The sequence below is a fragment of the Juglans regia genome, chromosome 13, assembly GCF_001411555.2.
Source record: "Juglans regia cultivar Chandler chromosome 13, Walnut 2.0, whole genome shotgun sequence".
NCBI lineage: Eukaryota > Viridiplantae > Streptophyta > Magnoliopsida > Fagales > Juglandaceae > Juglans > Juglans regia.
Genome location: NC_049913.1, coordinates 38,139,747 through 38,159,191, shown reverse-complemented (window position 1 = coordinate 38,159,191; position 19,445 = coordinate 38,139,747). Strand labels below are relative to the sequence as shown.

At 31.1% G+C, this 19,445-nt stretch overlaps 1 protein-coding gene across 1 annotated transcript; it reads right to left on the bottom strand.

Moving 5' to 3' along the window:
• Nucleotides 1–15,246: 15,246 nt before the first annotated feature.
• LOC109013205 (protein BOBBER 1) lies at nt 15,247–18,717 on the bottom strand. The gene is made up of 6 exons (XM_018995208.2): nt 18,119–18,717; nt 17,536–17,708; nt 17,368–17,416; nt 16,920–17,086; nt 15,585–15,668; nt 15,247–15,490 (listed from the first exon to the last, which is right to left on the bottom strand). The coding sequence occupies exons 1-6, from the start codon at nt 18,495–18,497 to the stop codon at nt 15,452–15,454; spliced, it is 891 nt and encodes a 296-aa protein (XP_018850753.1). The 5' UTR covers nt 18,498–18,717; the 3' UTR covers nt 15,247–15,451.
• Nucleotides 18,718–19,445: the final 728 nt, after the last annotated feature.

The following is a 19,445-nucleotide window of genomic DNA, read 5'->3' as shown; positions in this document are numbered from 1 at the left end:
AATTATTATATATATATATTAGTTTAATATCCAGCCATTAATTACTTATAAAACGTGCAGGTAAGGTCTCCATCAGGTGGCGTCCAATATTCCGCAAGTTGTGTCTAGAATTGTTGGCATTTGAATCCTGTTTCTGAAGGGACCAAAATAGAATACTAATTTCTTCCCAAATTCCCAATTAATTAATTAAAATTATCATGCAATATTATTAATATTAATGATACAACAACCCCTTGAAAAATAATAGAAAATGATAACCAAAACTTCCTAATTAGAGCATTAGCATTGGTCTCATTAAAAAAAAAAATTTCATCAAAATTTGATGATTTGGGGGTTAAAATGCTGGCATTGGATTTGGTATACTATCAAAGCTCAAGCTTTGAGTTACAGTTTCTTCATCTTCATCTCTATATTTGAAGATCTACTATTCATTCTCTATTTCTATTATTTTATTATAAAATATATTTCTTACATTTCCTATAATTTGTGTAATGTAATTCTTTCATCTTTTCTTTTGAGTACCTTTTTTACTAACACTACTACATGGTGGTTTTATTTTCTGGCCATATTAATGTATATATGGTTAGTGTAATTGTAAAATATAAAAAAAAATTAAAAAAATTATTATTAAAAAATAATATTATATTATTATTTTGATGAATCTAATGACTAATTTAATGTGGGGTTATGGATAAGAAAGTTTTGAATTTATAAAAAATATGTATTTTTCATCAAATTTTAGAGATAAATTTGATGAAATCAATGCTAATACTCTAATAGATCTTTGCGGACTAAATGAGAAAATAAAAGGAAAAGAGGATATAATCCATATTAATTAATGAGAAAATATACTTACAACCGTGAATTGCGTAACCGCCGCGTAATCGCTTTGAAAAAAATGAATAAAACATGGAACCCACATGAAAAAAATTAATTTTTTAATAGTAGACCCCACTCTTTTTCAAAGCGATTACGCGACGGTTACGCACTTCACGGTTGTATATAGAATTACTCTTAATTAATTAATAAAACTTGCCGACACGCGGGTGTTTTAGTCATTTCATTTGTTATTCTAATCCACATTAATTAAAATGTAATGATCAAACTATATTATATATTATATATTTTGTACTATGTGGATAAATATATACTATACATCCATCAATTTTCAATACAATCGAGATCGGGAACAGCTTATTCCATATATAGGTCATGATATATATAATGATACGTACAAATTTTTAGATGATTATTTTTTGAAAAAATCTAGTACTGGCCGGGGTCTTGATCACTCTGGAAAACTTATATTATATAATATAGTGATCATGATTAAACAGTTGAAAAGAACTTCGAAAGATCGAGAGCACCGAATTAATCTGATCCCCTAAAGCATTAATTGCGTTTAGTACTGTTAACCATCATAATTATAAGCCGAATATATATGTCGATCGATCAAAGTTATTGAAAAAAAAACAATGGACGTCTATTCAAAGGCCTAATCAACTTTGCTGGTTTCTACTGAAAAGCATGCATGTAGTTAGTATATAAATATATATATATATATATATATATAAATATATCTTACTTCATGGGTTTGATTCGAAAATATTATATCACTGTTGGTTTTTAGACTTAATTTTTTTTTTAAATATTTAATTTTAAATAAAAAATAATGTAAATCATTATCATTATGGAATCCAAGATATTGATCTCAACACCATCAAGGAGTATAGGGATATCCCTACATTAGAAATAAATTAGAAATTAGACCTTTATCTACATTAATTTTTCCTTCCACCAGTAGTCAACCTACCATTATATCTAATCTAGAGAGTGTATCTGGATTAAAAAATGAACTTGAAAGAGAATAACGAGTGAGAAAGGAAAATAATTTTGGACAGAATTTTTATACTTATTCTATAGAAGAAGACCTGTTGACTTTCAAGGATGTCATACTTTCTATTGATTCTACTTTCTAGAAAGAAACAGTAAATAATGAGATGAAATCTCTTAAGACTAATGATGTGATCTTCTTCCTGGATGTAAAATCATTAGATGTAAGTGGATTTTTTTAAAAAAATTGAGACATGATGGTACTATTGATAAATTTAAAGTTAGGCTGGTTGCAAATGACTTTAATCAAAGAGAGGGTATTGATTATTTTGATGCGTATTCTCCTGTTACTAGAATAACCACAATTCGTGTTCTAATTACTCTAGCAACGATCCATAAACTTGAAGTCCAAGAAATGGACGTAAAGATCGCAATTTTTAATGGCGATCTATAAGAAGAGATATACGTAGATCAATCAGAGGGGTTTGTGGTTCTAGGGCTAGAAGGAAAAATTTGTAAATCTATTAAATCTCTCTATGGTTTAGAATAAGCCCCTAAACAATGGCACTAAAAATATGATCAAATAATTTTATCTTATGATTTCAAGACAAATGAATCTGATAAGTGTTTATACACTAAAATAGTTGATGGTGCATGTGTAATACTATGTCTTTATGTTGATGTTATTCTTATTTTTGGTATCAATATAAATATTGTTTTTTACGTTAAAACCTTTCTATATAAGAATTTTGCATGAAAGACATAGGAGAGGCATAGGAAATTCTTGGTATTAAATTAATGAGATATCGTGATGGTATTAGTATAAATTAATCTCATTATATTGAAAACATTCTTAAAAAATTTGTGAGATTCGAATGCAAATCTGTTAGTACTCCTTTTGATCATTGTTTGCATTTAAGTAAGAATCTTGAACATCATGTATCACAGCTGAGATATTCCCATATTATTGGTACGTTACTGTATATTGCCAATTATACTAAACTTGATATTTCATATGTTGTGAGTATACTTAACAGATATACTAGTAGGCCTAATGATTCTCATTGGAAGTCCTTGGATAAAATTCTTAAATATTTGAGAGGAACCATGACATGATATGATATTTAATATTTTGGGTATCCCACTGTATTAGAAGGATACAATGATATCAGTTGGATAACTGATATCGTAGATCGTAAGGGAACGAGTGGATATATTTTCATTCTCGTAGATTGTGGCTTGGAGATCTTCTAAGAAAATTGTGATTTCACAATCTATTATGGAGGCTGAATTAATAGCTTTGAATACTACCAGACATGAGGTAGAGTGACTTAAGAATTTATTATCAGAAATCCACTAGTTAAAAAACCAATGCTAACTATTTTTGTTGTTTGTGAAAATCAGGCTGTGATAAATGTTGATAATAATAAACACTTTAATCATAAGATGAGACATTTGAATATCAGACATTCTATGACAAGATACCTAATAAAAAAATGAATACCTGACTTTGGAATATGTAAAATTATAAGATAACCTAGCGGATCTTTAGACGAAATGATTGACAAAAGTCGAAGATTATACGTACATTAAGGAGAATGAGATTGAAACCCATTAATTAGGTCACCGGTAGCGGCAATCCAACATTCCTGACTGGGGATCCCAAGAAGAATGTTCAATGGGAAGAACAAATTATTTAAGTGACTGGATAATACTATTAAAATATTATTATAGGTTCATCCATAGAGTGTGAGTAATACAAATGCAATGATAAAGGAAAAACAAAATGCTTTGAATGAATCCAAGACTAAGGCAAGATATTGAATTGCAAGTACCTTTGGAGGACTCCCTATGTGAGTGTGACTGTGGGGCCGAGTCTATGGTAATTGAGTTATTCCCAAGAGTGCTTATGAATCCAAGATACGGTGCACGACCTTTATGCACCACCTTGAAAGGAACCTGATATATGTCATATTATGTGTGTGGTGTGAAGAAACCTTAGTTAAAAGATTTTGGTTCAAGATTTGGTTCATTATAGATCTTTTAGATGGAAAGCACTAACACTAGGTAGATGTTCAAAGTCACAAATTACCTCTATTAATGCATAATACTTAACCCAAAGAAAATTTTGTTCTATTTTATCTTTTACAATATTTTAATCAGGTGGATAATTGTTGTTTTTTAGACTTAAAAATAATTAAAATATTTAATGTTAAGTAAAAAATAATGTGAACTATTACCATTGTTCAATGTATCGGTTATTTTGTCTATATTTAAATGAATAGGTGCATGTCATGGTGACTTGAACCAATGCATGCCTTTTGGAGATAAGAGCCTTAACCGCTTGCCAACCAAACAAAGGGTTGTGGCTTTTGGAGAATTAGAAACCTTTTCAAAGTATTATTTAATATTTGAGAAGTTGTGACTTTTCACAAATACTATTTTTTTCATATGTTGTGACTTTTCACAAATACAATTTCATTTATATAAGTTATGATTTTTCACAAACGTCATTTCATTCTAGTTGTGATTTTTCATAAATGTCATTTCATTCTCTATAAATAGGGAACCGCACCCATAAATTTACTCACTCATAATTCTCTATAAAATTAGAGAAACACTTCATTTTTTTGTTTTTTTGTTTTTTTTGGCTTTGGTTAATTTATATCGGGTTCAAAGATCTCATTTTGTGTGCATGCATACCGACAAGGAGAGTAATGGGAACTGACGTTTTTGTATCTTGGAAGTAGACTGTAAAAAAACCTAATGTATGTTTAAATTTGAAGGCAGCGAAATCTACTCTAAGGAAAGCGTCCATCACAACGTGTTTCAATACCGGATTCTCTCTTTCTAATTTTTTCTCATTATTTTACATATTATCTAGTTTACAAAGCGTTTGCACATAGATGATTTATTATTCAAAATATTCCCAACAATAACTCTATAATTAAGATCATATCTAATTTGTTCGTGCCCAAAATCAACCTTAATTAATTTGCCATGATATATATACATGTATTTTAATGAAAGAATATTAATATGAGAGCCCCCAATCCCTCTTGATCTCCTTTCAAGTTAACTCTAGCTAGCATGCGGATAGTGACGAGTAGAACCATCACGACTCAACAGATCGACGGAGGTGTACGCCAATGGGTTGCATGGGTTTATCTTTGTTATAAAGAACGACATATATGCATGAATAAAATAAATAAAATACGGAAGATAAATTAGTAGTACGTACGTATTAGCTGTAAAAGGAAGAAAGAAAGATATAGATTCTGTCCACCAATATGATGATCAAATTATTCAAATTCTCTGTCAATGTGGAGAGGGCTATTCCTCCACATTACAATTGGATTTTAAGAAACAATATATATTTTCAAGTGTCAACCTAGCTATAACTTTTGTCCCTTTCTCAAACTCAAAGCATAAAGGAAAGAATCAATATTTTTTCCATCAAATGAAGTAGTGGAAGAGGAGAAGAAGAAGAAGAAGAAGAAGTTGAAGTTGAAGTAAACCCTTTCGTAAGCATTACGAGCTAGGCACTTATAAGTGCAAGCTAGAAAGACGAATTTATATTAATTCGGTCCAAGAGATCCAATCTTTTTAATCACACATTCCTTTTATATATATATATATATATATATATATATATAAAGGTGAAAATGAATATTTAGTTTTCCCTATATATCCTCCTCCTATATATGTGTGTGTATAGTGTATATACACACGCACACCATAAGAGTTATTCAAGTTTCTAGTCATTGTGTAGAACACAACATTCACGTTATTTAGATGGTAATATTTGATTAATTGTAAGATTTAAATTTTAAAATTTTTCTTACAAATCAAATTATGTCACGTAGGTATTTTACTAGATGTATTGTCTACATCATCTTATAAGTAAAATTTTTCATACAATAATCGGTTTAAAAAGTTTCATGAAAAAACTATTTATTTCTTCTTCATCTTCTTCTTTATGGAAAAAAAGGGGGGCCGAGTGGTCCGGAAAGGGGATTGGGGGACCTGGTATATAACGACATCTTGAGAGGAATGTGAACGAAAAACCCAAATAGGAAAACCCACTAAAGGTTTCCTTTTCACGAGCAGCAGTATATTTTAATTATTGTTCAGGTCAGATAGCTTTCAAGTTTGAAAGAAAATACTCACCATGCAGAAGAATATATAAATATATATATATATATATATATATATATTATTATATACATGGAGTTGGGCTGTAAAGCAAGCAAAAAAGGCTGACAGAATTTTAACCATTAAGACCTCAAATAAGAAAGTGTATATATATATATATATATATATATATATATATAAATAAATTATTTTTATAATCATAAAATGTAGAAACGTATACTTTTTTTTTAAAAATAAGTAAATATAGAATTTGTATAAAAAATTAATTTTTTAATAATATTTTTTTAAAATCAATACTTACATAATTTATGACTATATTTAACATTAATACATGAAATATGTATATATATATATAATAATTTTACATATAATTATGAAATACGTAAACGCCGTATAATCGTTTTAAAAAATAGTAAGATTTATTATTAAAAAATTAATTTTTTTATCATATAAATTCTATATTTTATTAATTTTTTTTCAAATATATATATAACACACGTGCGTATGCATGCTGCCCCGCTCACTTTCCTTTCGAGCAAATGAGGAGTTAGCTGGTATGCACAGTACCAGACTTACTCTCATGAAGAAGTACTGTACAAAAACCTTAAATTCCCACATTGGGAAAAAAGAAAAGAAAAGAAATTGTAAAAGGGAAGCTCCCAAGAACTTCCATATTTATATATATACATTAATTAAAATAATTTTTGATGTCGATTGTCGATAGCAAATAGACAGATCCCCCATTATAAGTTGCCTACACGTGGTGGATTACAACCGCAACACTTGGCGGCCGAATTTATGTAGTAGAATTTAGCAGACAAGGAAGGGGAAAAAGACAGTACTCTTTAATTTAGTTTTTGCAGAGTATCATGGAAAATCATTGAGGCTGCGCGCCATGCACATAGCTAGGTGGGTCGGCAGGCATGGTGGCCAATTAATTCATTAATTAATCTTTTTTGGCCATTAATTAGTGATCATCAGGAATATCATCATGTGAATCATTTAAAGTGTTTGATTTTGCACTAATTATTATAAGTATTATGACCAGGCTCTCATATTCATTCACGTACGCTATATATAACTTGTAATGAATCAAATGAAAAAGAACAACTCGAATTTGAGAACCCAACTTATTTCGCACTTATAAATTATAAGTTGACTATATATATATATATATATATATATATAAAAGGAAATTATTTTGTTAATGGAGGAGATTAAGTGAATTTAGTCATTCCTTGATTTACAAGCTTTGCATCTGAATGAAAAAGCATGAATGTAAATTAATTCTATGTCCCCATTCCTTTATTTTCTTACAAAGAAAAAGCATGAATGTGCAGTACTTCCTCCCACCCAATCGACTTTGTCCATTAATTTAGGTTCTAATTTAATTTAATTTTTTTTAAAAGAACTTTTGAACATGAATATTGATTATATGTTAATTCTTAGGTTGTATTTGAATGTTAAATTGAGTTGAGCTGAGTTGAATTCTCTATAAATAGTAGTGAATTAAGATGATGAAGTGAGTTTTATGAGACACGCCTAAGATGAGTTTATATGTATTTATAACAAGTTGAAAAATGTTGTAGGTCTTACGTGCAAAGATGTGTTGAGTTGAAAAATGTTATGAGCTTCACGTGTAAAGATGTTTTGAATTGAAATGAATTTAGTAATTTGAAAATTAAGTATTTGGATAGTAGAAGATGCTTAAATCTAAATCGAATTCAGTTGAGTTGAGTGCAATTAAAAAATCAAATCAGCACTTAATTTCCAATTTAATTGGGTCTCCAAAGATTCTCTTTTAATGGATTCAAGGAACTTTTGGCCAGGATTTAAGAGATCAAACAAAAAAAAAAAAAAAGAAGAAGAAGAAGAAGAAAAACAACTGGGAAAGTGATGTGCTAAAAAGAAAAGAAAAGAAAAAAAGAAAAAAACCAAACAGCTGGAGTGGATTGTCTCATAGTGTTTGTCTTCTTAGATGAATTCTGATTGGAATTGTTTTGGTAAATGGGTCCCCCTTGCACCCCCTTATTTGGCCCAAACTTGAGGTCTCTTTTTGGATTCTTTTGGGGGTAAACTCGAAATGATGCGTGAGAGAGAAGGGTTTTGAGAGTGGCGTTTTAACCAGTTGACATTGACAAAAGCAAGGGCTGCCACTCATGATCCTCTCCTGCAGCTCTATCATGTAAACAGTAAATCTCAAAGCGATGAATCCTTCCCTAATACCAATTAATTAGCTTTAATATATTAGTAGTTTCGAATAAATTTTTTGATGCTTACTTTACGTACGTATGCATGTCATAATCAATATTCCAAAACTTTTCCCACTTAATTCCCTGTATTGCTCGTAGTGAGCAAAAAGCAAGGGAGAAAGTAATTTGAAAGCCTAGTTAATTGAATTTGCAACTACGTACTAAGAAAAGTACTAGCTCGCGCGAGCGAAATTAATGGAGAAAGTAGTACCTCTTAAACCCTACTCCTACTTCTTTTGTCATTCAAACTTGGCGTTTTTTTAATGGTTTGAAACTGAGGTGGTACGTAGCTAGCTAGAATATGATCTCTAGCTCCTACCTGTATTTTCCTGATCTAATTCTGCAACAGGAACGAGATTATATATGCAGTTTCTCATGGATCATATGCATAGAAATTATTAACATGCGAACAATGGTTGAGTCATGTGCATGAGTGTATATATAACATTACCTAATCTTTTTACAGCAAGCAAAGGCTGCATGCATGCGAATAAAAGGGTTAGTTTGAAATGAGGGTGAGTTTTAAGGCTCTTTTAAAATAGAAAATATCTTACGTTATTTTATCATTATAATTTTTTTAAAATTTAAAATAATAATATTATTATTAAAAAAATAATATTTTATTTAATTCATTTAAAACAATTTTATTTCATTTCACCGTCGAATTGAGATACAGTGTATATGACAGATCAAAAAATTGGCAGCCAATGAATTACCAGTTTTGGCATTTTGCATGCGGCCAGGATTGAGTAGCACTGACATAAAAACTGGACAGCCGAGAATTTTCGCTAAATAAGTTTTCATTTTTTCAGGGAAAAATGTTCACATCGATCGCACTTGACATATATGGATGCAATGGAAAAATTCGTAAAATGGACAGGTAGTAGTACTCGTGATGGAATCACTATCCAATAGAATGTTGAGTGGCTTAGTGGAGAAAACAAAGGTAAGGTGATTTGACATGTCATGCTTCTACAGACGTTTAATCATGTCTAATCATATTAATTATTTATTTACTTATATATGATTTATTGGTAAAATAAATTATAAGTTATATTCAGAAATAAACATATTAAATCATTCTTATTGAATTAATTAAAGTTAAAAAATAATTTTAATAAATGTAAAAAAAATTTAACTTATAACTATTTTATTTACATAAATTTTAACATTGAAATAATTATTTTTTTATTATATAATAATAATAAAATAATATAAGATAAATTTAGTTTTAATCATTCACATTAAATCTCCATATTAGATTATATATTTATTCATTATATAATAATTAATAATTTTAAAAATATTTAATTTTTTTAATTATTAATTTATTTAATTTTATCATATTTTATTATTCTACTTATTATATGTTAATTAATAATCATGTTCTTATTAAATTAATATATCACTAAGTCAAATTAATATATTAATTGTGATAAAATATATGACAGAAAGAAAGGAAGAAAGAAATAATTAATAAAATATGTATTTGATATATGTACAGTAACTTTCAAATTAAATTTTTTTTTTAAAGTTACTGTAGTCAAATTTCAATTTAACTAATCTAATATGAATATATTTTATTTTTTAATAATTAAATATTCATTAAATTTAATTTTTAACTAATTCAATGAGAGTGATCTTAGAATTACTTAGCATAAAATTCTGTATCTTTCATTTCAGGGTATCACTAGCTAGCTTTTCCAGCTGCTAGAAGAGCTATTTTTTGGTGTTATGCATGGTCCATGAGCCACTTTCACACCAAACCCATTGTTTCTAGTTTTTACTTACTAGAAGCTAGCTAGCTGATCCTTGGTTTATATTAAAGGACAAATCCTTTTCCAGCCACATTTGAGTCAGGTCAGGTCAAATCCCATCCCCATCCCTTCGAGTTCGTCAAAACATGACAAAGTTTTCATGTATAGCAAGTATACTACGTACTGCATGCGTTATCTATTTCAAATCTATCGATCCATTTAAAAATATAAAATAATCATATGATCAATAAGATTGTTTTTAGCTATCTAGCTAGTGATGATCATCCTAATTATATCTATCTAGCTATATAATATCATATGTGGATCAGTACTCGAGAGCGTTATTAATATTTATTTATGGAAGATCACTTGCTTTCAGAGACGGATCCCAAAAACAACCCAGATCTAGATCACGATCGAGCACCCCTTAATTGTCTTAAATTAATTAGGCCAGAAGATCCCTAATTATATCCCGTTCTTGATTACAAGAATATCTTGTGAATAATTTTACTACATATTATCCCGATCGATCGCTTTGATTAGTACATGACTTGATCTAACTCTATCTCAAACGTGATATATGGAAGAAAATTATATATAAACAACTGCATGCACTATATATATGGGGTTATTAGGACTGGTCTAATGCGTATTATAAAAAAAATGGATATTTATGATTTTTTTTTACAATAAAAATAGACTTATTTTAATTAGAAATAATCATTTTGCTAGAAATAACTAGTCGTAAATAAGTAATTTTCTTATAATGACGAGTCGATGTAGATCATCATCCACTATTACTTAATTACAGATATATATGAAGATTAAGTGGTCAAGTCGGCCGGATGCATATATATATAGCATGGCATATATATCAGATCTGATTCATGCATTGATGCATCATGTCCACTTGAATTATTTGGCAATATTTATTAATGGAAAAAAGATATTTGTAATCATGAATTGAATTGTGTAACTGCAGCGTAATCGTTTTGAAAAAATGAATAAAATACGAGACTCATATGAAAAAAATTAATTTTTTAATAGTATATCTCATTTTTTTTAAAAATGATTACGCAGCGTTTATACACTTTACGATTGTATGTAAAATTACTCTTATTAATGTCACATTCATGGATGCTTTAATTTGGTTTGACATGACTAATTACCAGTGAATTATATATTTATTATATGTTTCATGCTCTAAATTAAGATAGATCTTGTTTGGAAATGTACATCATTAGCCAAAATCTTATTAATTGTCAACATATGGTGTTGTCCTTATTATATGCATTGATCAGTACCAGACCATGCGTGGGATAAGATATCATTTCACACAATTTTCTTTTGGACGTTTTGAAGGTGACAAATTTCATGTTTAACTCGCTTCTCATAATTATATATAAGAACAGTTGATCATCTATATTTTGCAATTAATTAATTAATTAATTAATTTTGTCACAAAACTTTCTTAGGAAAAAAGGGAAAGAACTTTGGAAATTAGGTTAAGTTAGGGTCCCTACTAGTTACTAATTAATCATCGCATACAAGTTCACAATATATGGTACTACTGCATGCTACTTAAATATATATATAATATATATAATATATATATATATATAAGTAGTTTTCTTTTTATTTTCTAAGCAAGCCAATATATATATTGGTTTTAGAAATTGAAAAAATTCATGGCCTAACTCATCCCATAAAATCTATTCTATAAAAGAGGATTATTCATTCCTTATAAACATGTCCAAAACCTTGTCCACGAGCAATATGAGATTATTTTTCAACACGTGTAGGCCAATATTTTTTTTATTTTTATTTTTTTATGTATAAGTAGTTTTCTTTTTATTTTCTAAACAAGCCAATATATATTGGCTTTAAAAATATATATATTTTTAATATATAATTTTATAATATTTTTTTATTTTACATAAAGATCTCGTCCTCTATAAAAATTGGCCTCAAAAGAAAGAAAGAAAAATATCTGCATAACAGAAAAGAAGGAAGGTAAGAACGGAGTGGTGAATTTATACATAATTAGATCTAAAGTAGCACTGTTTGAGAGGAAGAAATGATCCTTATCCTCTTTAATTATAATATTGACTTAATTGTTATCTAAGATATATCAACCCATGCAGTCTGATATCAGAGCAGATCCCTATGAATAAAATCTAAATATATAGTGTGTCAGTCGTATTTGGTAAAAAAAGTGCTTGCTCTTGGTAATCTATAGACGGTTTTCTTTCTTCTTTTTCTTTTGCTTGTTTCATTTTCACAGATAGAGCCGAATGCGACACTAAATGAATTCTAATCAACCAGTGGCTGAAATTGTAGCTTTGGTACTCATCATCATCATCATCTTCCTCACACATCATATTTATTTTTTTAAATTTTTTATAGTTTTATTCTTCCAAAACTAATCAAGTTATTTTATTTATTATCCATACACAATATATTTGATAAGAGAAAAAAAATAAAAAATTATGTATGACATGTGATGTGGAGTTAATGAGTAAAGTTTTTCAAAGAGAAGAGTTGAAAACAACAAAAATCATGTTGCCCCAATAAAATAAGATCTTAGTGCGCATAAGGCTATTCATTATGCACACAGCTTCCAATCCAAAATCTGCCCCAGAAAAATCCTAGAATATTATGCCCAGCACGTTCCCTATCATATATATGTATATAGCAGATCAATGATTTCAGGTCATGACTAAGATGATGATGATGATTGTGGGATGGGATACCTATCCAGATTAGCTTTTCCCCCCCTATTATATCACCTTCTTAATTATAATGATCATAAAACTTGCTTGAAATTCTATAACTATTTTCTTCTATATATATTAATTATAATGACCAATCCTTTGCTAGAATTGCTAGTGCTGATCTGCAAGATCATTAGTACTCTTTTCGCAGTCAATGTAAAAAATCTTGCATGGGACCAGAAAGAAATTAAGAGCTGTAGCTACTAGCTAGAGCTAGCAATATATTGCAAAATATAATCATATAATAAGAATTTCATATATAGCATATTCAAAGTCCGGCATCACATTATATGATATTTGCAAGTCATGTATTTATTGAAACACAAATTACATTATAAATAATTATAATGTATGTGCATGGAAACTTATCGCGTGAAATAATGGACAAACTTGGATATATGATCATTATTAAAGTATTTGAAACAATCAATCAAGTGTAAGTTTGTTGGAGGTCTCGTTCTGTATAGGATAAGTGTTGGGTCCTTGCAGGCTTTCTGCTGTACATGATCTTTCTTGTATGTTTAATTCCTGTATCTTCCACTTTCTTTCTTACTTTTGCTTAGTCTGTGTCTGTCTTTCCCCCATTGTCTTACTGGTTTCATTTAAGTGAGGCTACATTGATATGAATTGATATGAATTGTCGTCTATGCCAGCTTGTCGTTAACAAGAAAATTAAGGGATGGCATTTTCAATAAAAACAAAAAACATGTCATCAACACCCGGCCAGCTTGTTTAAATAGTTTTCTTATAGACCTCCAAAAGCAGTGTTATCACTGTTATGTACTGAAATCTCAAAATGCAACATCAGTTTATGTAAGTGCAGACTACAGTACAAGTTGTGAGTTAGGTCATCCCTATTTTAAGTCCATCTCTTTGAAGGCTAAAGAAAATGTACGTAGGCTCTAGAATAAGGCTGATGCAAAACAGGAGTACTCATTTTCTTGGCTTTGAGCTAAATGGTATAGACCTGCACCAGAACAAGACAATTGGGGTGTGCCCCAGCTGAACCCACCACCTTTTTATGGAGAAGAGAGTGTGAGTGAGAGTGACTCACTTGTCATTTGTAGGCACGTGTCAGAGATTGGTTCCATTATGCAGATTAGAAGTGAAAGGTGTTTTTGTCGAATGCACTCTTGTCATTGCGATTCCTACTTGAGAGACAGACACCCAGGCTACAGTGCCACACAATGGACCATTTTCGGAGACAATATGGGGAAATGATTTTGCGTAGTAACATGATGGGTAAATGGCCTATAATATTTTATTTGGTCACCTGCAAATGAACAAAGTGCACTGTCTTTCAGCAGCACCCTAACTTCAGGGCATTGCCAAAGAATATGATGATATTATGATCTTCTGCACGAAAACGCACTAAGGACCGGGATTTTTCAATGCCAAACTCGAACAACTACCCCCACATTCTTGAATGTTCTAAACTTTCTTTTCAAGAAACAGAAAAGGAAATAAGACCAAAATGGCAAAAAAAAGAATGTACATGCTAAAAAACTTACTTCTCCACATATCAATTATTAATACGTTCAAAATCTTGAAATTTGAAATTCAAAATTTGAATTTAAAACAAAAAACAAAAACTAATAAAATATATCTTGTAAGTAAAACTGTAAGTACATATAATACTACTCTTATACTTTTGGGTCCAAAATGTAAAATGTTTTATATTAATTTGTTATCTTATAATAAGTGTAGAGTTGTCCTAATAATTAATCCGTAGCATCATATTAGTAGAGAGCTCAGGCCAGATTTTGGCAACATCCATCTTATTCGTAGCTCTAATTACACGATTCTTCCTCTCTTAAAAGCTAATTAAAATTGCTAGAGAAGACTGGTACCGGGAGGCAAACTAAAAATCAGGCCCGAGCTTATCCAAAGTTTGGAAACGAACCCTGTGCCCAATCTTACAAGCCTAATGTTCTAGGCCATCCACAGGCTGAACCGCCATCTTTACGGATCCCATTTTAGTAGCAAGAACCCACCGAAAAGGCCGAAGTAGTTTTTTCATTTTATTTTATTTTTCATGTATTTTTTTAATCATCATAATTTTTTAAAAAAAAATAAAAAATTAACAACATCAATAAAAAATACTTCCTAAAAAAACAAAAAAATTCCATTCAAGACACAAATTCGGTCCCAAAGCATTTCTGAAAATCTTAAGGAACATGAACACGAACACTTCTAGCATCCGATCAACATCTAAACTTGGGCCCTCTTCTTTCAAGTAAATTGATTCATGAGATGACAAAATATTAGTAGGTCTGAATAATTGGCCCTCTTTTTTCCTGTTTTCAATCCACGACCATGAGGCTCAGAATCACAAGCTGCTCCAAAGCGAGGCCGTACCAGTTCTAAACTTCCAATACCTCCATGACCCCACAAACAGAAAGGACATCCTAGGTTGCTCAGGACAATTAAAAAAAAAAAAAGGAACATCCAAGGCGGCATATGCCAAGAACGGTGGGACGTGCCAAATGAGAAACCGATAAATTATCCCATAATTCACTTTGTACCAATAGAGCAAAAAGAAAGAGCATATTCCTTTACATCTTGTAAGAAACTATCCGACTCCATCACTTAACCAAAAAAGCACCAACATATAACTGAGAAGAGCAAAAGTAAATTACAGTTCAACAAAAAAAGGGATCAGTAACCGAAACAACCCCATTTATGCTATCTTTGCCCTTGAGAAGTCCATCTCTGGATGCTGCAGCACATCAGATTAGTTATCAGAGCCTTAACAAATTTACTATTGCGAGGAATTTAACATAACTGAGTATATGCTAGCTTGAAGTATTTACCTCAGCCATGAATTTCTTCAGAATCTCCTGTTTCTGCATTTCATCACTAGTTGGGAGCCCCATAGACTTCTGCCTCTGATCGAACTGGACAAAAAGCACAAGAAAATTCCAGGATCACAAACCAATCATCAAGAGCAAAACATGGACACCAACCTAGAATTTTGCAAATGAGAGGCAGAACATGAAGATAAAAGCGTCTCAATGAAAGAGCAAACAGAGCGCCCAAAAATTCCAAGTCTTTACCTCAAGCAAGGGCAGCTAAAGCTAGATTATATACCACCCTATAATTTGCTTCCCCAAGAAATAGTTCCAGAAACTCTATAAAAATCCATATAACTTGAGCACCTAGGTTTTCTTCTGAACATATTTTATATGATATTCTACATTCCTCAACTCAATGCACCAACAAAAATCACATAAAAAATCATACCCACTATTACCTGTAAACAACCGAGGCTAAGCCAGAACATACACTAAGAACACATTGAATTCCCCTATCCAAGGTACCACCAATTAATTTGATACCTAAATCATTAATCTGTCCAAACGAAATACCACAAATCGAAATTGGAACAAATTAAGTTTTTACAGATTACACTTTACTCCCTCAAACTACTACTACTACTTTTGGCATATGCTTATCAAACTATCAAAGTTGTCACTTTATTCCCAAACTTTGCAATTTACCCCCTTGTTAAGATCTTAGCATTATGATTGATGAAAAATAGGGGACGTGGCACAGTAGTAAGAGTTGGATCCATAATTCATTTTTTTTATGACAGGATGCACACAGGAGCTTAGGACTCACCCATGAAACCTAAACCCCAAGGAGACTAGCACAACAACCCACCTTCATAGCCTCCCACTTAAATCGCAATTTGATCCCAAGGGGAATCGAACCTGTGAGATGGGGCTCATGCACACAAGTTTGCCCTTACCACTTGGGCTACCCGCGGGTGGGTAGATCCATCAATCATTAACATTAAGATCTTAACACAGTTTATTTTTCATTATTCATAACACTAAGATCTTAACAAGGGGGGTAAATTGCAAAGTTTGCGAATAAAGTGACAAATTTGACAGTTTTGTGATTTATGGCAAAAGTGGTAGTGTTGTTTTGAGGGGGTAAAGTTTTTTTTTCACAATTTTTTTTTATTGCAAATTCAATAAAAATACTTATATAGGTATTTAAAAACCAAAATGACTCCATTTAAAACTCCTTTTAGTAACCATCGTTTGAATGACTGACTACAAACATGCCAACACACTTGCAAACAATGTAATAAGGAAATGACAGCCAATGGCTAAAGAAGTAATAAAGCATCAATGATTTACCATCATCTTTTCGACAGTCTGCCGTGTCTCCGGATCCAGGTCAGATAGCTTGCTGGACTCAGGTTCAACTTTCTGAGTATCAACTTCAGGATCGCCTTTCACCACAGATTTCCACCACTCCATTTGGTTGTGCTTGGTCAAAAGGATAGATATGGCATTCTGATCCTCTGTAACAAGGGAATTTATTGAGCTACTTGGAAATTTATTTCATGGATGTTAAGCAACAGTAAAAAAGGTAGGACTAAACTCTGTCAAAACACACACATGCATGCAAATGATATTATCTTTTTAAACCATTAATTGTCATATTTTTTTTGCTAATACCAAGAAATTCCCACCAGTATCTTGCATTCGTGCATTTACTCAACTTGCAATTATTCTAAGTAGACTAATCAAATTAAAATTCTCAACTCGTTCATGCACGTATGTGAATGATAACATACGGTACCTATGCTCCAATAGCAATCATCAGGCTTGATAGGCTGATAAAGCTCCCCCTGCAAGCATTCCAAGTAGATGAGCCAAAGCAACAATAAGCTGAATGCAGCATATTAGAAAGAAACAGCGTATCCAGCAAATGCTGGCACATGAGAGACAAGCCTGCAAGCAGACTTACATCAATTATAGGAGGCTGGCCCTTGAGTCCAACTTTCAGATGGTTCTTCTTTATATCGCACACAATAAATCTTGATTTAGTTCCAGTAGGCACTGGAACATTTACGGTGACCTCCTGCAGGGTTTGTGTCCAGGAGTATTTCTCCAGATCAAGGCCATTGCCACTATTTGGAACTGACGCATTTCAAACATGAAATAAATTAAAAAAAGTTGGATGCACCCATAAAACATTTTCATGATTATAGTATGAAGAAGAGATTATTCATCGTGGATAATCCGAATCTGGAAGTAACACCACTAAATCAACCTTGCAAAAGAGATAAACCACTTTCAATCACTTAAAATACTTCACTTTGTGACACTCCCATGGCAAGGACAAACAATTTATAATGTAAATAATAGGAAAAACCATTATAAAGGGAAATCCCTGCAATTAGTAAGACAGGCATTCGTAATAGTTGCGAGAATTTGTTATATGGGATTAGACGAGTGCAAGAATGCAACATGCTTTCAGCTATACATTTTTTTCCCTGGGAATTGTCCTTTACTTAATTGTTAAATCTTGTTTTCAGGAACAACCATACCTCTTACGCCGGTCTTCTCCTCCGTCTTCTCCACCTCCATCGCCTCTACCTTCTCTTCCTTCACTACCTTCTTCTTTTCCTCCCTCTCCACTTCCATCGCCGCCTTCTCCTCTTTCCTCCTCCTCTCCTCCGCCTCTGCCTCCGCCTTCTTCTTCCTCCTCCTCTTCTCCTTCGCCGCCCTCACCGCCGATTCGATCTCCGCCGCTGCCGAGCCCCTATCAAGAAAGTCGCTTTCTTCGGCGAGAAATTCGAAAAATTTCTCCACAAAATCTAGTGGGCTTGACGGATCCAAGGTCGCACTAAACGATATCGTTCTTGCCGCCGACGAGGAAGGTTTGGCGTTCTCTTGCTCATCTTGGAAATCGGAAATTATTGCCATACTCAAAGACTGTACGAGTGCAAGCTAGCGAGAGAACTCGAATGAGTTGAATCGCTCACGAGTTCGAGGTTTACGTTTGCTTCGCGACGAGGGTTTAACCTTAGCAGATGGTACCAGAAACTTTACATGTAAGTTCAAGACCTTAGCAGATGGTTCCAGAAACTTTACCAATTTTGCTGAAAACTCCCTCATACGTTTGTAAAAAGGAAAATGCTGGCCTCCCGCTGGAGCTCCAGTATATTTTATTATCTGTATTTTTTAATTTTTTTTTTATATAAATATTTTTAATAATTTTAAATATTTTTAAAATATAAAAAAATTTATAATATTATTAAATAATATTTTCTTAATCACGAAATAAAATATAAAATATATTTTTATAATTTTTTATTTTATTTGATGATTAAGGAAATATTTTTTAATAATTTTATTTTACTTCTTGATTAAAAAAATATTTTTAGTGATGTTTTAAATTTATTTTATTTTTTAAAAATATTAAAAAAATTTATATAAAAAACAACTTAAAACAAAACACATACAAATACATGTACAACCCCAGCGAGACTGTAGCACTATCCTTGTAAAAAATTTAATGGCTTACCATTTGTTTTTCTTTTTTATTTTTTTTATCTCATATGACGGAAGAGAAATGTTTTGGATTCGGGGTTCAAAAAGTATTCTCTAATGGAATTTTTTTTTTCCAATTGAATGATTAAAAAAATATTTTTTAATGATATTATAAATTTTTTATTTTTTTTAAAAAATGTTTATAATGATTAAAAAAATATTAAAAAAAAAACAAATATTTTTTTCGAGACACTTTTTAGATTCCGAATTCGGACCCATAACCGTACTCATAACGGAAATGGAATATCAAACCAGATTCCAATTTTTATTTTTTAATATAAAGATATTTAGTAAATTTTATATATTTCTTTTAAAAAACTT